The sequence below is a fragment of the Macaca nemestrina genome, chromosome 13 (assembly GCF_043159975.1).
Source record: "Macaca nemestrina isolate mMacNem1 chromosome 13, mMacNem.hap1, whole genome shotgun sequence".
NCBI classification, from domain to species: Eukaryota; Metazoa; Chordata; class Mammalia; order Primates; family Cercopithecidae; genus Macaca; species Macaca nemestrina.
This window is the reverse complement of record NC_092137.1, coordinates 20259481-20283995: the sequence shown is the minus strand read 5'-3', so window position 1 is coordinate 20283995 and position 24515 is coordinate 20259481. Positions and strand designations below refer to the sequence as shown.

The window sequence follows — 24515 nt, the reverse complement described above, 5'->3', positions numbered from 1 at the left end:
TTCCCATTCTTCAAATTAGAAATCTTGTTGATACATTTTCAAGTTCATTGACCCTTTCTTTTGTTATTTTACAATCTGCTAAGTGCATCCAGTGTAATTTTAAAATATTTTCTTCAGTTTTAGAATTGGTTATTTTTGTAGTTTTTCTTTCTCTGCTGAAGTTTTGCATTTGTTCATTCTTTAGGAGGATATTTATCTTTATATCTTTGAACACAGCTATGGTAGTTGCTTTAGGATTCCTGTCTGCTAATTCTAACCTGGGTCATCTTGGAGTGGTTCTTTATTAATTGACTTTTTCCATTAGGTCACATTTTCCTTTTTTCTCACCTGTCTAGTAATTGCAGATTGTATTCCAGACTTCATGATTAATGTATTGAAGATGCTCTAGATTCTGTTGTTTCTTTGGAGAATATGGAGGGTGTGTGTGTGTGTGTTTGGTTTTTTTTTTTTTTTTTTGCTCACTGTAACCTCTGTGTTCCAGGTTGAAGTAATTCTTCTGCCTCCCAAGTAGCTGAGACTACAGGCGCGTGCCACTGCACCCAGCTAATTTTTTTGTGTTTTTGGTAGATGCGGGGTTTCACCATATTGGCCAGGCTGGTCTCAAACTCCTGACCTCCAGTTATCCACCCACCTTGGTCTTCCAAAGTGCTGGGGTTATAGTCATGAGCCACCACACCTAGCCGAATGCTGGGTTTTGTTGGGACTCAACCTCCAAATTTCTGTGACTTTTGTGGTGGTCAGCAGTAGAAATTTCTGCTCAGTTCTTTTAGCCTTAAGTGAGCTCCTTGGAGTCTGTCTCACATATGTGCAGTTCAGGTGTCATCTAAAAATCCCGGTGTAATTTATACACGGGACATGGTGTGTCCTCTCTGGGATTCCCTTCCTTACTTTCCAGCAGCTCTGGTTGCTCCAGACTCTGTCCTTTGATTTCTTCAGGCCATTAAGGCTGGGTTCTTAAGGACCCTTCTTCCACATCCAGGCCTTCCCTCAGGCAGAAATGCCATTTAAAAAAAGAAACAACAACAACCAAACAAAAAATCTTACTCTGTGCTACTCCTTTCTTTAAAGGGTAGACTATTCTCCAGTTTCTGGGCTTTAATTGTTTTTTATTGCCTTCACATAGTTGTTGGCACACAGAATAATTCAAGAACCCTTGACCTCATGTTTTTCCATAGGTTTTAAGGTAGGTTGCTGTCATGAACTGTGAGAAAACCTGTCTCCATAGAGAAATCAGTGCTTCCCTTTCTCAGATCATGCTAATATTAGTCATAACAGCAATATAATAAAATAGTTGAAGAAGTCTGTTTAAACATTTCTTTGTACTAATTTTTGTTTTTGTTATTCAACAGGTTTGATCTGTGGATGAAATGAATCATGATTTTCAAGCTCTTGCGTTAGAATCTCGGGGAATGGGAGAGGTAAATGTTTACAAATACTAAGAACTTACACCTCACTTTATTTTGAGCCATTGGAACTTAATTTGTTTTTTTAACCATCAACCTTCCTGGAAATAGTGGTCATATCTTCCAAACTATGTGGAGGGGTTTAAATTTCAGATTGTACAATTCTATTGTGATTTTGGCTTTAAAAAAAAAAAAAACTTTTAGCAGTAATTTTTAGTGTGATTATTTGTGTCTAGGTGATTTGATTGACTTGGTGAGATAATTTCTTATATTTCAGTAATGAACTGTAATTAGCTTTGCTCAAAAAAAAAAATCTAGCCTTGTTCTGCTGTTTTATATATGTATGCTGTGTTTACTTTAGTCATACTTGTTTTACTATTCTCCCTTCCAAAAATCTCTTGTTCACCCAAAACTGTTTACTTAACAAACTTCTAATCTTCTACAAGACTCAGCTGTGATGTATCTATTGTCTAGTTGCTATCTGCCATAGAATCAAGCACTTCATCTGACTTCTAGTTCTTTATACAGTCTTTTATTATATTGCTGGTTACAGTTTGTTTTACACTTGTCTCCCCTATAAATTATTAGCTTTGAATGCCTAGCATAGTAGACACTTTGCATTTCTTAATAGATTTTATCATTCTTGTTAATCTGTGTTTTTCTTTGGGGCACCAAAGTTAACCTCATCATTACATATTTTAAGGCATCAAATACTTAGTTTTTCATATAGCTAATGAATACTTAGAGAACTTTGATTATGGAAACTCTTGTGGTGACATCTGTATTTTGTCATGTTCTGTACTACTAACATAGACTTTGATAATAGAAGATAACAGTGAACAGACCTAAGATGTGTAATTAACTGCTTGCTCCTGGAGATTATTTTACCTTGGTAGAATAGAGACCTTCATGAGACTCACTCCATCCAATGCTGTGCTCTTCAGATGCAGAAAAGAGTCCAAGTCTCTCCTTTGGGCCACAAGAGGGCACCCTGCAGCTAGCTAACCCTCCCCTTCTTCAGAACAGCGTTTTCCAAAGAGTATGTCATTTTCAAAGGACTGATTTAAGGGTGAGTTAAGGTGCTTAAGCTTAAGTATTGCCAAAATAAACTTGTTAGACCAGTGCATAAGGTAAAATTCTCAGCCCTAAGAAAAATTGAAGAAATTGGATTTTTTTTGTTGAACAAAATCTATAGCTTCACTGCAGTGCAATATCTGGTTAGGCATTATTTATGCTATTGGCAAATAAGAGGCAGATGAGAAGAGCTTTTATTCTTTCCTGGCCACTAGTTTTCTTTGGTCTTTAAAAAGCAGAATAACATATGTTAAAAGCAGGGTTGAACAGTGCTTCAACCTTCTTGTCTGTGACAAACTTGAACTTGCCGATAATTCTTTAAGAACAAGAGAGTCGTACCCCTACATTAATTTTAGACTCCCTGTATCACTTCTTAGATGTATATTGTATGTGTTTTCAAACTGGTGTTTTTTCACTCTCTAAATATTTAGTAATTCTAAAGTTAGCTTTGCAGAGCAAAAAAATGTCATAATCAGAAACAGTGGTTGAAAGAGTTTAGTTATTTGGGGGATGGAGGAAGGATATCTGAGGTTTTTAGAAAAGAGTAGCTTGGTTGAATGGTACATTAAGAGAAAAAAGCTTAAATCCAGACTTTTTATTGGGCATGTCAGATATGCAGAGTAAAAGTGACCAGGGTTTAGACTTCCTGCTACCTGGTGGATAGCAGCATGTCAGTGTATCTGTGTAACCTTCATCCAGTAAAAATATTTTTTAAAATAAGATGTTCTCATTAGTTTTATTTCTTAGCAGTTTAAGCACTAATACTGTCACCTCAGAGATAGCTAAGAAAAACCTACTGAGATTTCTGTCTCTGGGTTCTCTCTCCCACAAGCCTTTCTATCTTTCCTCATCTCACAGGCAGCAGGGAACCTTCTGGGATTTCCTTCTTTGCCTGTCTCTCTCTCACCAGTCTTCTCCTCCTTTCCTGACAGGTGAGGTTTTTTTGTTTTTTTAATATCCCAGAATTCATTCATTGGAGTAAATTAAAAGCAGCCTTGAGTTTCTGGCTCTTGAGTTTTCTAAAAATACTTTTTTCTTTTTAATGCAAAACTCTTTTTAAAATAGATTGCCCTCGTCTTGACTTTCTTTAAAAATAGTTTTTGCTTACTATGTCTTAAGTTTTGTAAATCTCTAATGTACAAAGTGTTGCATCTACATATAGGACTAATTTCAAATTTACTGTTTTATAGATCATGATGTCTTTACTGAGCCATCATCAGAAGGCATCCAGAAATAAGAGCAGATTTATACTCACGTATTCGTAAACTTACCCTGTCTGTTTTTACACTGATACTGTGTTTCTGTCGAAAGACCTACTGATTTGCATTTTATGTCATGTGCCTTAAAAAGAGCAAAACTAATCTATAGGGGATTGAACCCTGCTTTATTAGTGTAAAGTCAGACACACTGCATAGGCTCATAACTATTAGCTTCTCTAGGTTGTTGGGGGCACATATAGCTGGGTTTCTGCTTGTTTTTTAAATAACAGAAAAGAGGGCCCTGTCTGATATTCTTCAAAAAATCCAGAATCTAACTTTAAATCACTGAATTAATGTCTTTTATTTTGAGAATGTCTTTATAGCTTAGTATGATAAACAGTGCTTTCTCCTGTCTTTGCAACACACTAATATATAAAGAAAGCATTAAAGAAAGCCTGTGTGCTAAGATTCTATGTAGTGTGGTGAAGTTGAAGACTTACTAGGTAGGCGAGTAAGGAGACTTGTGTTTTCTCTCAGATCTCTCACTAGTGTTATGACCTTGAGTAAGACTGACTGACTTTAAAAATAGTAATAAAAATAACCTTTTGTATGAATCACATACATCTCTCAAATGCTCTTATTTTAATCTAAGTTCTTAGGGATAACTGGAATGGAAACCAGCCATTTCAAATAGTGTTTAAATAGCTGATCATAGTTTGTCTACATAATCTCTAAACAATTCTATCTTAAAATTTACCCACTGTAATAGGAAGAATATTATGATAATATTTTAAGCCTTTTTATTTTTTTTTATTCCCAGTGGTGATGTAATACTGGATTCTTTTTTCTTTTTTTTTTGCTAGTCTATATCTGTAGAATAATACTGGAAATTTTCAGAAATCATGATGAATTAAAATATGATTGAAAAGAACTATCTTTTATGGTAGTTAAGTATGAAGAGAAGGGCCTTAGAATTAAGTAGATAGATATGGGTTCAAATCCCATTGTTAACATTTGCTAGCTGTGTATGTAACCTTGGTCAGTTTTCCTTATGCAAAATGTGACTATAGTAGTAAACTGTTCTTTCTAAGTAGTGGGCTTTCATCATCCCCCTAGGGTAGTCAAACCAACTCAAGAGAAAAGAAGTCAAACAGCTATAGACAAAATTGTTATAGTGAATAATATAATATTTGAAATAATCAGTTGAATGTTGTGTGTCAGTAAGTTAAGTCGTGTTTGATAACATTAAAGAATTCATACTGTTGGTAGTGAAGATACCTAATATTTATGTGTCTGCTATGTACTACATGTCATTCTTTTTTTTTGGAGATGGAGTCTCGCTCTGTTGCCTAGGCTGGAGTGCAGTGGCGTGATCTCGGCTCACTGCAACCTCCACCTCCCAGGTTCAAGTGATTCTTCTACCTCAGCCTCCCGAGTAGCTGGGACTACAAGCGCGTGCCTCTACGCCTGGCTAATTTTGTGTATTTTTAATAGAGACAGGGTTTCATTGTGTTAGCCAGGGTGGTCTCAATCTCCTGACCTCGTGATCTGCCCGCCTTGGCCTCCCAAAGTGCTAGGATTACAGGCGTGAGCCACTGCACCTGGCCCTAGATGTCATTCTAAGCAGTTTACAGATGAGGAGACTGAAGCTCAGAAAAGGTTCATTAAAACTAGTCCAAGGCCACATAATAGTACTTGAAGAGCAGTTTGAACTCAGAGAAGTTTTGAGTGTTTACAGTACTACTTCCTGTTGGAAGTGACGATATTTAGTAATGTTTGCTGTTGATACCAAGGATTTGGGGAAGTGGTATGAGTTGAGAAAATAAAAATGTTAATATCTTTTATTAACAGAAAAGATTAAAGTTTGGAAAAGCACCATTTTTGTGTTCTATGGAGTTACTTTGTGTTTTGTTCTCTATGTTCTCTATGTTCCATTTGTTGTTGTTTGTTTGGTTTGTTTTTTGTTTTGGAGATAGGATCTTGCTCTGTGGCCCAAGCTGGAGTGTAGTGGCATCGTCTCAACTTACTGCAACCTCTGACTCCTGGGCTCAAGTGATCCTCCCATATCCGCCTCCCCGGTATCTGGGACTACAGGTGCACGCCACCACGCCTGGCTAATTTTTATATTTTTTGTAGAGACAGAGTTTTGCCATGTTGCCTAGGCTGGTCTCGAACTCCTGAGCTCAAGCAGTCTGCCTGCCTCAGCTAAATTATAGCTCACTGCAGTGTCAACCTCCCAGGCTCATTCTTTCCTCCTGTCTCAGCCTCCTAAGTAGCTGGGACTAGAGGTACATGCCACCACACCTGGCTAATTTATTTTATATTTATTTATTTATAATTATTTTATTTTTAAAAAGAGACAGGGTCTCACAGTGTTGGCCAGGCTGGTCTCTAGCTCCTGGGCTCAAATTATCTTCATATCTCCCACAATGCTGGGATTACAGGCATGAGTCTCTGCTCCCTGCTACAACTTAGTTTTGAGGATCTGTTCTTACCTCTTTTGAGCTTCCATTATAAGTAGAGTGACTTTACATTCTGATTTGCCCAGGACAGCTCAGATCTGTATCTTCTCACGGCATAATTATTAATAGCATCTCTTTTCGCAGAAATATCCCATTTGGGATGATAAGTTATATAAATAATTTAAAACATAATTTACATTTTAAATCCTTTTAAGTCTTGGGATTATGTTTATTTGGTTGGTTTAAGGGTTTTCCATAACAATTTAAAAAGTCTGAGGTATAGGTGTACTTATGTAAATGCCCGAGTGGGAGTTTGATTTTTTGTTTTGTTTTGTTTTGTTTTTGATGCAGTATGCCTGGGTGCTGATTGATTTCTTTGGAAATGGAGAAAGCAAGCCATACATACTTTTGAAGGAAAAGACACTGTATTTCACTCAAACATTGGAGTTAGGATAGAAGAACAGATTGATAAGAAACACTGAGTTGCCTGACCTTCCTTTAGAATTTGTGAAGTAGGGAACTAATATGAAGTGGTATTGGATAACATATTTTATAGATCTTAACCGTTTCTTAATTTTGTTTTCTGTAATGTTGTATGGTTGCTATTTCTACTACAGTAAAAGACTCTCCAGGGGCAAATCTCCTATTTTTATTGCTTTTCTAATCAATGCATTGTTTAACCTTTTTTTTCCCCCCCTTTGACTGATCTATTCTGAATTGTTGCCTTCCCCTACATGTAGTTCATTTAACCTGTTCTTAGTCACCGGCTAGTAGATCCCCTAAAAGTATTTGAATCAGTATCTTAACTGTCAGAGCAAATAGTTTTTAGAATATCAGTGAAGGCCTTTGGTAGAGTGTTAATTTCAACTATTAAATTTTCCTGTGCGTAAAAACTTACTAAATGTTTGAAAATGAATGTACTCGGTCGGGCGCGGTGGCTCAAGCCTGTAATCCCAGCACTTTGGGAGGCCGAGACGGGCGGATCACGAGGTCAGGAGATCGAGACCATCCTGGCTAACACAGTGAAACCCCGTCTCTACTAAAAACTACAAAAAACTAGCCGGGCGAGGTGGCGGGCGCCTGTAGTCCCAGCTACTCGGGAGGCTGAGGCAGGAGAATGGCGGGAACCCGGGAGGCGGAGCTTGCAGTGAGCTGAGATCCGGCCACTGCACTCCAGCCCGGGCGACAGAGCGAGACTCCGTCTCAAAAAAAAAAAAAAAAGAAAATGAATGTACTCATAGTATAGTGCTTGGCCATGGTAGACACACTTGGTAAGTGGTTTACAGACTCCCTACTTCCCCCCCTCCCCGCCTAGGTATGCAATTTGCCTTTTTTTTTTTTGGGACGGAATCTCGCTCTGTCGCCAGGCTGGAGTGCAGTGGCACAATCTCAGCTCACTGCAACCTCAGCCTCCCAAGTTCAGTCGATTCTCTTGCCTCAGCCTCCTGAGTAGCTGGGACTACAGGTGCGCACTGCAGTTTGCATTTTTAAAACAGTGATCTGTGAAAGAACTCCCAGAACTTTAATCCCAAAAGACTTTAGAATCGTCTCAAAGGGGTGCTGTTACTTTTACTACCTCATAAGATTAGTCTGTTTTAGCCACTTCTGTGTCTGGGATAAATGCTTTATTAGTTGTTACAACTTTATTTTAGATTACTTATTTGTTATTCTTATTTTGATACTGAGACATTTTTCTTCATGAAGTATGGGATAAAAGCATTGCTTTATTCTTTCAGGAATTATTTTCATCTGCTTGGAATGGCATATTTATACAGTATTTTTAAGGGATTAACTTGGGTTTTAACTATGAATGTTCAGTTATTTAAATACATCAAGTATCGTGCTTTAGTATTCATATTATTAGGTTTATGTTTTGTTGAATATTTACGTGAATCTTTTATGGTGAGATTTTTAAAATAGAAGGAATAGAGGTTATAGTTTACTTACTGGGATCTTTATTAGAGCAGATTTTTGTTTAAAATGTCTGCTCTTCATAAATTCAAATCATTTACAGCCCAGGGCCATCCTACCATTTAAAAACTTTTTTTAAAAAATGGAGTTCTTTTTTTTTTAAATTAAAACATTTACATTAAACATTTTAATTAACATTTTAAAATTAAAACTTTAAGTTTAATTTAGTTGAGCAAAAGATCTGTAGTTCAGGAACATGCCCACATTGGATATTTTCTCTTCTCTTTAAAGCTGCTTCTCCTGGTTTGTTGTTGTTTTCCTATTTTGGTCAATAGCACTGCCATTTACCTTTTTACCTGTTAAGTTATTAAACAGGTTATTCTTTTTACTTACCTTCCCCACCGTTTGTATTCGGATCCTTTTGACTCCAAGGTGTCTGTCAGATCCATTTTATTTTCTCAGCTTTCTCTGCCAGTACCCTCTTTTTTGTTTGTTTTTTGAGACAGAATCTTACTCTGTCACCCAGGCTGGAGTGCAGAGGCGCAGCCTCTGCCTCCCGGGTTCAAGCACTTCTCTGCCCCAGCCTTCCGAGTAGCCGGGATTACAGGTGCCGGCCAACACTCCCGGCTAATTTTTGTATTTTTAGTAGAGACAGGGTTTCACCATCTTGGCCAGGCTGGTCTTGAACTCCTGACCTCGTGATCCACCTGCTTAGGCCTCCCAAAGTGCTGAGATTACAGGTGTGAGCCACTGTGTCTGACCCAGTACCCTCTTTTAGTTCTTGCTCTCTTGGCCCTCTTATTATAAATTGCCAAAATTGATCTCCTTGTTCTATTTGTTATTCTTAAAACTTACAACTTGAGTTTTTTGTAATACCTAGTGTTACCCTTGCTAACTCTTCTCTGTTCCCTGTTGCTTCAGTAGAACATCTAACTTCCTTAGCATGTCTTTAAGGGTCCTCATAATCTGATCTGCCGGCATCTGTTAGGTTTGCTAGCATCAACTTTTGACCTTGCCACATGTTTCATCTTACACCCTATTCTACACACTGTGCATTTTCTCAAGTTTTGCCTTTATTGATGGTTTACTACGTCACACACACAAACACACACATCTTATCTTAGACCTATTTCAGGTATTACCGAGTTCTAAGTTTATATGTTTGTAAGCTCTCTGAAGATGAGCAGACCGTGCCCTTAAGAGGTAAACATACAGGTAATTGAGTGTGATAAGTTTAATAGAAGTATACACAGGTTTTATTGTTAGCACTGAAAAGACTGGGCACCTAATTAAGGGTTGAGAGTGATGGTGTCTTATGAATGCTGCTTTAAAATGCTAAGTGCACTTCTCACTTCTCAAGAAAACCAGTGTGTTCTTTTCAAACAAACATATCCAAGTTGGCCACCTCCTAAGCGTCAGGGACAGTAGGGAGATATGAATGAATATTAAAGAATAAGAATTGCCCAAAATGTTCATTTTGAATAATCAATGAATGATTGTAGCAATGCAATTTTTATGTGCTATGCATGTCACTGTATTGGATAGAGCACAGGGCCTTGAGATTGTTTCTTTTCTATGCATGTTTTCTACCATCCATAGCTTTTTGTTATGGGATTGACAGTACTCAGCAGCTAGTAAGAGGTGTGAAATTCACTTCCATTGAATAACTGAGTTAAGAATGAAAAAATATTTTCTATTCTGGAAGATACGATAGGAGGTGGTCTAGGGAGAAGATGTGGAAGTGAAGGAAAAAGTTTAATCATTCCTATGGATGTGATTATTAAATCTGTTATTGAGTAAGAAATTTAATAAGCCTTTTGAATAAATTTACATTGTAATAAAAATGTATGGAAAGTGAAAAAAGTCAGAAGTAGATTTTGATTTTTGTTTAAGGTCTAGAATTATTAACACCAGCACACAAAAATAAGTGGGGAGTTAATTTACTATCAACAAAACAACTTAGAAAATAGGTCATTCTGAATTTTCGTTAGCATTGAAAACTAATGTATCCATAGAATTGATATGTTTGAGACTTCTTATATGTTAATTCTTTGTAATTAGAATAACTATAATTTTTCCTCCAAATAGCTTTTGCCTACCAAAAAGTTTTGGGAACCTGATGATTCAACAAAAGATGGACAAAAAGGCATATTTCTTGGGGATGATGAATGGAGAGAGACTGCATGGGGAACTTCTCGTAAGTTACTGGTATATGAATTATGAATATATTTAGCATTTTATAAGTCATATGCACCTTTTTTTTTTTTTTTTTTTCCAGACAGAGTCTCCAAATTTTTGCATTTTTGTAGAGTTTCGCTGTGTTGCCCAGGCTGGTCTCAAATAACTGGGCTCATGAAATTCTCCTGCCTTGGCCTCCCAAAGTGCTGAGATTATAGGCGTGAGCCACCACACCCAGCCCTATGCACATTTTCTTAATGGCAGCTAAGAAATGTAATTTTAGAAGTATTTGTCACAGTAAGATTTTATTAAGGGTTTTTTTTTTAATTGATCGTAAAATTCTGTGGCTATTAAAAAACAAGATGCTCGTGAGTATGTGGTGAAAAAGGACCACTTATACACTAGTAGTGGGAATGTAAATTAGTTCAGCCATTGTGGAAAGCATTGTGTCAATTCCTCAGAGAAGTAAAAACAAGATTATTCAATTCAGCAATCCCATTTTTGGGTATATACCCAAGGAATATAAATTGTGCTACCATAAGACACACACGTGTATGTTCGTAGCAGCACTATTCCATAATAGCAAAACCATGGAAAAATCTAAATGGCCATCAACAGTAGGCTGGATAAAGAAAATCTGGTACATATGCACCATGGAACACTACGCAGCCATGAAAAAAAGTTGTGAGATAATGTCCTTTGCAGCAACATGGATGGGGCTGGAGACCATTACCTTTAGCAAACTAACAAAGGAACAGAAAATCAAATACCGCTTGTTCTCACTTATTAGATGGGAGCTAAATAACAAGAACACAGGGACACAAAGAGGAGAACAACCGACATGGAGTCTTCCTTGAGAGTAGAGGATGGAGGGAGAGGATCAGAAAAAATACCTGTCAGGTACTATTTTTAGTACCTGAGTAATGAAATAATCTGTACACCAAACCCCTGTGACATGAATTTACCTATATAACAAACCTGCACATGTACCCCCCCGAATCTAGAATAAAAGTTTAAAAATAATAAAATTCTGAATTTTCATTTAAAATGGAGGATAGATTAACCATAGAAATTTTTAGTCTTAATTTGTGCTAGATGATCGTGACTGATTTATTTAATTGCAGGTCAGCCTAGCTTTATTAGATATCTGCCACACCCAGGAAGGAAGTAGTAGACTGTCTTGGTAAGATAGAGCTCCCAGAAAGGGAGCAGATCTTTAAATGTTTTGATTTCGACTTCATAAGTAATGGGGAGAGGCTTAGGTCTAAGAAACTGTTAAGGGAAAATTAGCTGGTGTATAAGGAGTGTAACATGCAGGAGTGACAGTGTTGGCAAATTAAAGATCATAGTTAAATGCTTTTTTTTCTTTTTAAGAGGGTGTTGCTCTGTTGCCTAGGCTGGTGTGCAGTGGCACGATCTTAGCTCGCTGCTGTCTCAAACTTTTGGGCCAAAAAGATCCTTCCACGTCCTCCTCCCGAGTAGCTAGGACTACAGGCTCACACCATCACATCTGGCTAATTTTTCTTTATTTTTTTTTCCCTGAGACGAAGTCTCATTCTGTCGCCCAGGCTGGAGTGCAGTGGCCCAATCTTGGCTCACTGCAAACTCCGCCTCCGAGGTTCAAGTGATTCTCCTGCCTCAGCCTCCTGAGTAGCTGGGATAATAGGTACCTGCCACCACACCCTGCTAATTTTCATATTTTTAGTAGAGACGGGGTTTCACCATGTTGGCCAGGCTGGTCTTGAAATCTTACCTCAGGTGATCTGCCCACCTCAGCCTCCCAAAGTGCTGGGATTAGGGCATGAGCCATCATGCCTGGCCAGGTCTGGCTAGTTTTTAAAACTTTTTTTTTTTTTTTTTTTTTTTTAGAGATGGGGTCTCACTATGTTGCCCAGGCTGGTCTCGGAATTTCTGCCTTCAAGTGATCCTCCTGCCTCAGGCGTGAGCCACCTTGTTCGGCCCATAGTTGTGTTAAAGTAGTTAGCATATCTTTTTACTGATTATATTTTAAAATGTTTCCAGTTAGTAAAATCTGAGAGGCATCCAGCTAGATCATGTATTTTACAAATATTTTCCTTTTTTTATTTAAGTTAATACAGTTTGCTTAAGCTCTGCAGAATGACCAAAGTAATAATAAAAACAAGTTTTGCATGATGATTACCCAATTATCATTATTTTTTCAGTATTAATCACGAGATATTTTCTTATTCTCTAAATCATGAAAATATATTAGAAGATTTAATGCTTCTATATGGTGTTTCATTTCATTACTGTTAAAATAATTGCCAAAAAGCTAAAATCTAAAAGGTTAAGGTCTGGAAAATGTGGTGATTTCAACAAAGTAGGTTGCAAATGTTGGCAACAAGTAATTTAGACAGAAATTTTCTTAAAATATTGTAAATTTCCTTTGAGTTCAACTAATATGTGATGCATAATATGCCAGGTTTGGAGAATATAAAGATAAATGACATGACGCTTGTCCTCAAGGGTCCCTTGTCCTTTATTTTTCTGAATTAGAATTAACCTATATTAGGTTAGACTCATAATTTTAAATATTTAGTAATTTGGACTGGGATATATCTTTGCTACAAAAGGCATATTTCTTGCTGAGAGCATGTGTGCTTGATAACTTGGTTGATGGACATGATTTGAAAGTTGAATGCACAACTTACTTACCAGAATGAGAACCAAAGATTTTAAAAATCTTTTATCTTCTTTTTTTTCCCTAAGACCAGCTTATAAGGCTGGCTAATTTTTATATTTTTGGTAGAGATGGGGTTTCACCATGTTGCCGAGGCTGGTCTCGAACTCCTGAGGAGCTCAAACAATCTGCCTGCCTTAGCCTCCCAAAGTGCTGTGATTAAAGGCATGAGCCACTGTGCCCAGCCAACCAAAGATTTTTTGAGGTGTTGAAAAGCAAAGCATCCTGAGCACAGCATGACAAAGAGAGATTATTTGAAGATAGATGATAGGGAAACCGTGAAATTTATGATTTCAATTTTTTGTGCCCCTCTTCTCCCAACTCTCATAACATTTTGAAGATGAGTGTTTGTCTTTTACTAGAAACCATGAGAAAATTAGAAATGAATGGAATTTTGTTTACCTAGCGAACATTTATTGAATGCCAGACACATAGAAATATGCATAACACCTTCTTGTTCTCAAGGAATTGTCTTTCTAAGAGAGTCTCTTTCTATGACTGCAGGAGACTTGACATACTCCCTCTCAGCAGAACTACATTACTTGTGATTATCAAGTTCATTATGTTCTCCAGCACTTCTTGGCATTTGAACTTTCTGGTTTCTGTAACTGAAATGTCCTGTCACTCCCACCTCCCCATTGGTTACCTTTTTTTAACCCTTCATTATCAGCTGAAATATCACTTACATCTGTAATTACAGCACTTTAGGAGATCAAGGCTGGCAGATGCTTGAGGCCACGAGTTTGAGACCAGCTGGGCAATATAGTAAGACCCTGCACCTTCCCACCAAAAAAAAAAAAAAAGGAAGCACACTTCCTTTGGTGGCATTGATTCTAAGACTTAGAAGGATTGATGCCCATCTTTCTTATTTTTGCTTTTTTTTTTTTCTTAAATTTTACTTTTTACTTAAAGCTCTGTTGGACTTGAATGCCCATCTTTCAGATCTCATGGTGTCATGGATTATATTTTGGTTGAAGCTCTTTTATTCTATTCTAATTGCCTTTTATTAAACCTATACTCTTGAGAACAGACTGTTTTGTTCTCGGATTCCTCAGATATAGGTCATTGCTTAGCATACAAGAGAATGAATCAATATTTCAACTGTATAATGAATGGATGAATGATTGAAAGAGAGGATATAATGACTAATCTCTTATGGATGCAGATACTGAAATGGAAATGTTTTGTTGGTTTAACAAACATGGCAATCATTTCAAAATTATTACAGTTAATAAAATGATGACTGGCTACCAGTATGAAATTTCAGCCTCAGTAGTTTAAATATTGAGTGTTATACCTGTCACAAACAATCCAGAGGTAGCTGGTAGCTTATGGGTTCTTTCAAAAAAGTTTCCAGCAAAAACTGTTTGAATGTTGCCTCAAATGTGTTACTGTATTTGTATTCCATTAACTCTCAGATCTTAAATACTACCTTTACTTTTCATTCCAAAAGTATGGAGAAAAAAATATATCAAATGAATAATTTTGTTTTAAAATAAATGGAAAACTTTTAAGCTAGAAGATAATTTAGTTTTTTTTAAACCAAGAATAGAAAATTCTGTAGTATTACTGATTTTTCCGGACTTACTCATTTGTGATTATAGCGTTACAGTCATGAGTTCTGTTCTATCCAGTGCATAACTGTGAACTTGAGAAGTGTTTCTGCCAAATTGAAAGTTTATTTTATTTTATTATTTTAATTTGTTTATTTGCAGTGAGGAGCAGAGTCTCCTGTGTTACCCAGGCTGGAGTGCAGTGGCACAATCAAGGCCCACCAAAGCCTTGACCTCCCTGGCTCAGGCAATCCTTTCACCTCATCAGCCTCCTTAGTAGCTGGGACTATTAAGTGCCTGTCACCATGTCCAGCTAATTTTTGTATTCTCAGTAGAGATGGGGTTTCGCCTTTTTGTCCAGGCTGGTCTTGAACTCCTGAGCTCAAGCAGTCCACCTGCCTCAGTCTCCCAAAGTACTGATTACAGGAGTGAGTGACTGCCTCTGGAATTTTTTTTTTTTTTTTTTTTTTTTGAGACAGAATCTCACTCTGTCACCCAGAGCGGAGTTCAGTGGTGTGAACATGGCTCACTGCAGCCTCAACCTCCTGGGTTCAAGTAATCTTCCCACCTCAGCTCTCAGCTCCTGAGTAGCTGGGACTACAGACCTGTGCTGCCATGCTTGGCTAATTTTTAAACTTTTGGTAGAGATGGGAACTCACCATGTTTCCCATGCTAGTCTTAAACTCCTCTGCCCAAGTGATCCTCCTCAGCTTCCCGAAGTGCTGGGATAACAGGTATGAGCCCCTGCTGTCCAGCCTCTTCTAGGTTTTATCCCTGAAGGTTTATGTTATGAATCGTTACAAATTGTCAAAAGAAGGTTAACTTTTTAAAATGATGTTTATAAGCAACTGATCCTTCAGGTAGTATCTTTTGGGTACTGTGTCTACCTTTATTGACGTTTTTGGTTGTACTGTTCTTAACATAGGTTTTTATCTGTTTATTGCCAAATGGCTCTTTCCATCTGTATTTTCAAGATACGTGCTCCAGCCAGTTAGTCTTAACCAGATGGAGAGCTTTTTATTTATTTTTTATGTTTTTTTTATTATTATTATACTTTAAGTTCTAGGGTACACGTGCACAAAGCACAGGTTTATTACATAGGTATACATGTGCCATGTTGGTTTGCTGCACCCATCAACTCGTCATTTACATTAGGTATTTCTTCTAACGCTATCCCTCCTCCAGCCCCGCAACCCCCAACAGGCCCAGGTGTGTGATGTTCCCCTCCCTGGGTCCATGTGTTCTCATTGTTCAACTCCTACTTATGAGTGAGAACATGCAGTGTTGGGTTTTCTGTCCTTGTGATATTTTGCTGAGAATGATGGTTTCCAGCTTCATCCATGTCCCTGCAAAGGACATCAACTCATCCTTTTTTATGGCTGCATAGTATTCCATGGTGTCTGTGTGCCACGTTTTCTTTATCCAGCCTATTATTCCTGGACATTTGGGTTGCTGCAATAAACATATATGTGCATGTGTTTTTATAATAGCATGATTTGTAATCCTTTGGGTATATACCCAGTAATGAGATTACTGAGTCAAATGATATTTCTGGTTCTAGATCCTTGAGGAATCGCCACACTGTCTTCCACAATGGTTGAACTCATTTACACTGCCACCAACAGTGTAAAAGCGTTCCTATTTCTCCATATCCTCTCCACCATCTGTTGTTTACTGACTTTTTAGTGCTCGCCATTCTAACTTGCGTGAGATGGTTTCTCATTGTTGTTTTGATTTGCATTTCTCTGATGACCAGTGGTGATGAGCATTTTTTCATGTATCTGTTGGCTGCATAAATGTCTTTTGAGAAGTATCTGATTATATCTTTCACCCACTTTTTGATGGGGTGTTTTTTTCTTTCAAATTTATTTAAGTTCTTTGTAGATTCTGGGTATTAGCCCTTTGTTGAATGGATAGATTGCAAAAATTTTCCCCCATTCTGTTGGCTGCCTGTTCACTCAGATGATAGTTTATTTTGCTGTGCAGAAGCTCGTTAGTTTAATTAGATCCCATTTGCCAATTTTGGCTTTTGTTGCCATTGCTTTTGGTGTTTTAGTCATGAAGTCTTTGCCCATGCCTACGTCCTGAATGGTATTGCCTAGGTTTTCTTCTGGGGTTATGTAAGTCTTTAATCCATCTTGAGTTAATTTTTGTATAAGTTGTAAGGAAGGGATCCAGTTTCAGCTTTCTACATATGGCTAGCCAATTTTCCTAGCACCATTTATTAAATAGGGAATCCTTTCCCCATTTCTTGTTTTTGTCAGATTTGTCAAAGATCAGATGGCTATAGATGTGTTATTTTTGAGGCCTCTGTTCTGTTCCATTGGTCTATATATCTGTTTTGGTACCAGTACCGTGCTGTTTTGGTTACTGTAGCCTTGTAGTATAGTTTGAAGTCAGGTAGCGTGATGCCTCCAACTTTGTTCTTTTTGCTTAGGATTGTCTTGGCTGTATGGGCTCTTTTATGGTTTCATATGAAATTTAAAGTAGTTTTATCTAATTTTATGAAGAAAGTCAGTGGTAGCTTGATGGGGATAGCATTGAATCTATAAATTACCTTGGGTAGTGGGGCCATTTTCACAATACTGATTCTTCCTAGCCATGAGCATGGAATGTTCTTCCATTTGTTTGTGTCCTATGAAGAACTTTAAAGATTATAGTAATAACATTGAAAATAAAGCAATGTGCTGATTTTTCTTCAGTATATTAATTTGTGTAACTACATTTTGTTTAACTTAAAAGTACATGTATGTAATTGTATTTTTTCTTCCAAACAGACCATTCAATGTCCCAGCCTATTATGGTACAGAGAAGATCTGGACAGGGTTTTCATGGAAACAGTGAAGTAAATGCAATACTGTCTCCGCGATCAGAAAGTGGAGGCCTTGGTGTGAGCATGGTAGAATATGTATTAAGTTCTTCTCCTGCTGATAAATTGGATTCTCGATTTAGGAAGGGAAATTTTGTAAGTATTTTGAATAAAGAAATATTTAATATTTGCTTGAGAGTTATTTGGTTACATTACTTTTTATTTTTAATTCAGTTTATTTTTCTGTGCCCTTCCTATAGCTAAGGGAAATTTTATAACTATTATTGCTATTTTTCTTCTTAGCCACTTGAAGAAGGTGAAATGATAGAACCATTGGAAATATGTATGATTTGAACCATGTTACAGAAGTCAAATCATACTAATTTTAAAACATAATCTGCAAAATTAAAATTGCTTATTCCTGGTAGTGCTTGATGTGAAAGTAGCTAAACAAAATCTTCTACGCATTATTTTAATCTAGTTTGTGGTGTTAACTGCTTTTCCAGCACCGCTATAGTTAAGGTTGCCTTAGCCCTTCTGTTATAAATAACTAGTTTGTACTCAATTTTTGGGCCTTTGATGAATTAATTGACTACTAAATTAAATAAGATTCAATGCTTTTATTGTTTACATGCACTGTAGTGTAGTGTTAGGTCACCTTATGGTGCCTTTTATTTTTGTGTTCTATTAAATATTCAGAATCAAACAGATTCTTTTTCCTCAGGGCACTAGAGATGCTGAAACAGATGGACCTGAGAAAGGAGATCAAAAAGGCAAGGCTTCTCCATTTGAGGAGGACCAAAACAGAGATCTTAAACAAGGAGATGATGATGATTCTAAAATAAATGGCAGAGGTTTGCCAAATGGAATGGATGCCGATTGCAAAGATTTTAAGTAAGATTTTAACTTTCTCAAGAAGAAAAGCGTATCTTTTTAGGGATTACTACTATTAGTTGATGTGACTGATTTAGACATTTTCATCATTTAGGTTTATTTCCTTTGAACTTTGTGTTAATCTGGACAAATTTTATTTTTTTACTATAAAGAAAATTTGTGATTATGAACCATTTAAAAAAAATAATCTTCAAACCAGCCTCTGAAACAGTGCATTCTGTTGAAGGAGTAATGTTAGAAGCTGCACTTACTTTTCTGTTAATATAATAGTCCAAATTTGAACTTTTTCCTTTCTGTTAAATTTTAGTGAAGTGTAGGTTTACTCTGATTTTTTTTTTCCCTCTTGGGAGTGCTTTTGAGCACCTTTCAGTGGAGTTTTCTTCCTTCTGAGTATTTATGCCCTGCCTCCCATTTAACTTTTAATCTTAGAAAAGAGGAGACAAAATTAGCTTAGGAGTAGTAATCTTTCTTACAATATATGAGTTTGTGCTAATACTTAAGATTATTCCTGCAAATCGCAAGTGGGGAGCATATTAGAGACTTTTAAAAGTTAGCTTTAAGCTCATGATTTTTTATATTATAGCTTTTTGTTGTCTTTTTATGTAGCTTTTTATTGTCTTTTTATGGCAGTTAAATAAGTACTTTAGCCTTTGGTCTTAGATTAGACAGTGTACCTTTATCTACATATTAGGGAATTGTTTCTTTGTATTGATTTTCTGTAATATTTCAATAATGAGGTGCTTTGGAGCCTGTATCTGAAAATGAGCTGTTTCTTTGAGGTCCTCTGACCGTGGAATCTTACATAAAAGAGTATTAGGTATATGGTGGGTGGTATTCTTTTACATTTATTGCCTTTTATTATCAAAAGCAAAGTAACAATGCTTCTTAAAAACAGTGCCATTTCTATCTGTTCTGAGTGCAAAAAAGCATCCAAAACCAGTAAACCTCTTTTGACAAGAAATACATTTAATGTTATTCAGATTTAGAACTTTATTCTGAGTTTGTTCTTCACTATTACCTAATCTAAGTTTTAGTTAAGGAAATGCATTTAAAATTCAGTTGATGATAAACCCTTCAGAGTATACATTTATAATTGAAGTGTTAATACACCATTAACTATAGCAAGAAAATAGCACCACTGATAGCATTACTTTTTTTCATAATGTCCTCTATTTTTGTTTTATATGAGTTACTTTGTGTGAGAGGTTATACTTCTCCCCTGAAATATTAATGTGGATTTTACATTTATTAGCATTCTAATTTTATTCCATTAAGTTTTAGATATGTGTTTTAAATTACTAATTATTTTAGATACAGTATTAGTTATTACTTGACAGTGTTAAAATGTATTAACACAAACAGCTGTGGTCATATGGTCACTATGCCAGCACATCATTAATTTCTACATTAACTGATATGTCATCAATATGTACATTATTGGAGTATAACAGAAATCAATAACATAACTATTGGACACTTACTTTTTTAAAGAAAAATTGGCTGATTTTAAAGAAAATCCTTTTAGTTTTTTCTTTCCATATGTTCCAAATGAAAAATGAGCCTTTGGAATGTTCACATACAAAATTAGGTGTGGTTTAAAGGGAAAGGAGTTTGAAATCTTCTGATTTTGCAAGGACAAAATGGTTGATGTTTAAATGAAATGTTAAGTTTGCTTATATACCTATAGAGAACAATTCTTGTAATCAAGAAATTGCTTTGTAAACTATATGTTAGCAAATTTATTCGAATCCAGACCACCTGAAGTTGGGAAGAGTTAGATAGATGTAGCAACTGGCATTAAAAGCCAGGTAGAACAGTGCCATTTACTTAATGTACTCATGCTTGAATATCCTGTTGAATGCATAGTTACTCTGAACAATAAACTCTTTCTTACAAAGGAAAGGATCCTATATAAAATATTTATGTATAAGATAAGCTATAAATGAGGATTGGTCATGAGCTAGAAATGTAAGTTTAGACCATGAAGGTGGTTAGTAAAAAGAGAAGCCAGTACTTAAAATTTAGTCCAGTGTTAATTAATTCCTTGTGAAAATTAAGGAGGCCATATAGTAGTAAGGTCCCTTTTTCTATTTTTTATGTAGAAAGATCCTTTTCTTGCTGTGTATACTTAATTTTTGATAAATGTCATACATTTCCATATCTTTCTGATGGTTTCAACTGAACTATTTGGTATAATAAACATTGTCTTTAGGGGGCTTTCATAGAGGACTTTCACAAATAGTTTCTTTTGTTCTTATTAGTTGGAATCAAAAGGTCATCTCTTAAGTAAGAAAACTGCTGCTTGAAAGATGACATGGCTTGCTCAAAATCATATTTAAAAGACAAAGTCAGGAGTCAGCCTTTTGACTTACCATGTATGGTACCCTTTTCCTGTTGCATCCCACATTTTGGCCCCTTAAATAATGAAGACCATAATGATCTCTTATGGCCAAATTTTTTTCTTAAGTATTATTAAGCAGGATGTTATGGCAAAATTATGTGTTGGCGGGGCAGGACAGCAGTATGGTAAGTAGGTTTTGGTTTTGAGCTTTTTCGTATTTGCCACTTAATAATCTGCTGTTTATACACTGTTTGTGACTATGACTTGAGACAGAGATTTCAGGTAGTATAAGCCTAAGTTGTGATACTGGCCAGTTTTTCTAATCTGTAAAATTGCGTTATATCTTTATGTTATTCAGATTGTAGAGAGTAATCATTAATAATATTTTTAAAATCCTCAAATCATGCCAGCTCTTAAGAGGAAAGTTATATTAAATAGAAAAAAATGCAATAAGATGGCATAGTGACCCAGAATGCCTTATTCACTGTATTTTATAACCATTTGTTCTTCATGATTTTTCTATTTTCCCATTTCACCATTTGACTTGTTACTTTTATTTATAAGGCTTTTCTATTTCCTTTATATAGTCGTACTCCTGGAAGTCGTCAAGCCTCTCCAACTGAAGTAGTTGAGCGCTTGGGCCCCAATACTAATCCCTCAGAAGGACTGGGGCCTCTTCCTAATCCTACAGCTAATAAACCACTTGTTGAAGAATTTTCAAATCCTGAAACTCAGAATCTGGATGCCATGGAACAAGTTGGTCTGGAATCCTTACAGTTTGACTATCCTGGTAATCAGGTACCAATGGACTCTTCAGGAGCTACTGTAGGCCTTTTTGACTACAATTCCCAGCAGCAGGTAAAAGCATGCTCTTTCTTTAAGAAGGTCCTCTTAGTTATATACTGGTTTAGCCTGAAGTGCTATGTGGCATTGAAAGAATGGTAGGAGTGTTTGAGTACTAAATGTTTTATTGATTAAAGTGTCCTTGTATTTGAGAAAGTGCTCCCCCCCAAAAAAAAAAAAAAGTTTAAAATGTTTTATTCAGATTTCTAATTAGAAATGAAAGATTTTGACACTAATCTTTGTGTTAAATATTTTCCCTAATAGCTCTTTCAGAGGACTAATGCACTAACAGTTCAGCAGTTAACTGCAGCTCAACAGCAGCAATATGCATTAGCAGCAGCTCAGCAGCCACATATAGGTGAGTCTTCGTCATTTTGACCAAAGTCTTGTTAAAATATCTAGGATGTTTCACTTCTCATTTACTGATTGGTGAGGTTTTGTTACTTTTTGAAACATCTGAGATCAACAAGTAATAGGTTGTATGACAAAGGTATTCATTAACTAGGGAATTGTTTCTGATTATTATTTGCATCACTAGTTAAATTAAATAAAAATCTGTAATTTTATAAAAGTTGTCATCACATAAGTTTTTCTCCAATGTGAAGTTGAGAAAGTCGAACACCTGGAAATTCAAATTTAGTTATTTGTGTCCATTATCAAGTCAGTATGTTCATTTAAATTTTTTCGTAAAATATTTTTTTCCACGAAGTTATTTGGTCTTTGACTTTTAATCTGCTAGTATTTAAGCTTGGTACATTATGTTGTCTGTACTGGGTCTCCCCCCTACCTCCCACAGTAATAATATGGGAATAATTTCCCTATACCCTTTACCCAGTTTCCCCTAATGGCTACACTTAAATAATTATAGTACAGTATCAAAAACAGTAATATGATATTGTTTATCACGTGTAGATTTGTGTAACCATTTTTATAAAAGCCGGTCTGATTTTGGGTAAGTTTGTATGAATACTATTCAACATCAGTCTGTGGAAGGGGGTTCTCTTTCCTTAATGTCATATTGTTCCATGTTAGTGCAGTAAGGCTTCGTAAGCCCTAATTTTTATTTTTCGGTTTTTTTTGTTTGTTTGTTTGTTTTGGAGACAGAGTCTCACTCTCACCCAGGCTGGAATACAGTGGCGCCGTCTCGGCTCACTGCAGCCTCCACCTCCTGGGTTCAAGAGATTCTCCTGCCTCAGCGTTCTGAGTAGCTGGGATCACAGGTGCCTGCCACCACACCTGGCTAATGTTTGTATTTTTAGTAGAGACGGGGATTTTACCATGTTGGCCAGGCTGGTCTCGAACTCCTGATCTCAGGTGATCACAACCCCCCCCTTGGCCTCTCAAAGTGCTGGGATTGCAGGTGTGAGTCGCCATGTCTGGCCTATTTTTTGTTTTCATCAAAAATGTCAGGCTGCACGGTGGTGCCCTCCTTTAATCCCAGCACTTTGGGAGGCCGACGCAGGTGGATCGCCTGAGGTCAGGAGTTCGAGACCAGCCTGGCCAACGTGGTAAAACCCTGTCTCTGCAAAATTAGAAAAATTAGCTGGGCATGGCAGTGGGAGTCTGTAATCCCGGCTACTTGGGTGTCTTGAGGCAGGAGAATTGCTTGAACTTGGGAGGCAGAGGCTGCAGTGAACCAAAACCAAGATTGCACCACTGCATTCCAGCCTAGGTGACAGAGATAGACTCCGCTCAAAAAACAAAAACAAGTCCACATATATATATGAGTGCCAATTATAGCATGTCCTCTGGCCCTGTTTCATTCCTCTTTTTCCCTCTCTCTTTCCTCTTTTTTTCCCCACCCCCTTTATCCCTCATTTGTCCTCTTATGTTAGAAATGTACTGATTCCTGTCTATTCATGGATAGCACAACAGTTTTTATTTCTTGAGGCTTTATGTTATAATATTTGACAGGCTAAACATCTATTACTCTTCTTTTTTTGGAGTTTTAAGTTTTTGGTTCTTATTTGCTTTTTTGTATGAACTTCAAAATTAGCTTATCTACTTCCAGAAGATAGGGTTAAATTTTGTAATTTACTTAGGGAAATTTGACATCTTTATGACATCAAGCATCAGCTTTTGTTGTCGTCGTCGTTCTTGTTTTTTTGACAAGGGGTCTCACTGTTTCACCCAGCCTGGAGTGCCGTGGTGCAGTCTTGGCTCACTGCAACTGTTGCCTTCTGGGCTCAAGTGATCCTTTCACCTCAGCCTCCCGAGTAGCTGGGACCACAGGCGCACGCCACCACACCTGGCTAATTTTTTGTAGAGACAGAGTTTCACCATGTTGCCCAGGCTGGTCCTGAGCTCAAGTGATCCACCCACCTCAACCTCCTAAAGTGCTGGGATTAGAGGCGTAAGCCACTGTGCCCTGCTGACATCAAGTATTCTTGTCCAGGGCATGATGTGTCTTTATTTTTGTTCAAGTTTACTGTAGTGTCATTTGAGTACTTTAAAATTTTTCTTACATGGGTTTGCATATTTTAAGTTTATTTTATGTTTTGTTATCGTAAATGACTTTCTTCCTGTCTTTCATTGTAGCTTTAAATTGTTATCTATGAAAACTCAAGTACCATATATCAGATTTCATGAATGATAATTTAAAATAATTGAATCATCTTCCCATTCTTGGAATAAAAAGACTTGTATATAACAATTATTATTTCTTTTAACATTACCCTTTTAATTTGCTAGTATTTCATTTAGGATTTTTGCATCTATATAGTTAGCTGAAATTAGTCTCTGTATTTGCAGGTTTTTCACATTTTTTGGTGTCAGCATTCTTGCTTCACAAAAATAATTTTAGATAGGTCTTTCTCCCCCACCCCGCCCAACACAGCGTCTTACTGTCACCCAGACTGGAGTGCAGTGGTACAGCCTCAACTTCCTAGGCTGAAGCAATCCTTTCATCTCAGCCTCCAAGGTAGCTTGGGACTATAGGCTGGACCAACGATGCCTGGTGCATTTTTTGTAGAGATGGGGATTCACCCTATTGCCCAGGCTGGTCTCAAACTCCTGGGCTCAAGTAATCCAGTGACTTGGCCTCCCAAAGTGCTGAGATTATAGACATGAGCCACTGCACCCAGCCCAGCTATTTCTCTTTTATTTTAATGCCTTAGAGTATTTTAATAATATTGGACAAGTAATCTT

The 24515-nt window shown here is 36.8% G+C and overlaps 1 protein-coding gene across 16 annotated transcripts in view; it reads left to right on the top strand.

Annotated features, from left to right (window-relative positions):
- LOC105479873 (pumilio RNA binding family member 2) overlaps nt 1–24515 on the top strand; it is a 105206-nt gene that overhangs the window by 21445 nt on the left and 59246 nt on the right. For 9 of the 16 annotated variants that reach the window (XM_024792237.2, XM_024792235.2, XM_011738193.2 and 6 more), the window contains exons 2-7: nt 1350–1418; nt 10138–10246; nt 17259–17446; nt 18015–18184; nt 21113–21383; nt 21633–21726. In XM_024792237.2, the coding sequence (XP_024648005.1) occupies nt 1368–1418; nt 10138–10246; nt 17259–17446; nt 18015–18184; nt 21113–21383; nt 21633–21726 (883 nt within the window). In that variant the 5' untranslated portion in view covers nt 1350–1367. Of the gene's footprint in view, nt 1–1349; nt 1419–2347; nt 2473–3335; nt 3410–6628; nt 6651–10137; nt 10258–12096; nt 12169–17258; nt 17447–18014; nt 18185–21112; nt 21384–21632; nt 21727–24515 lie in introns of those variants that run through there. The other 7 variants (XM_071076276.1, XM_024792236.2, XM_011738198.3 and 4 more) reach the window with 7 other exon arrangements.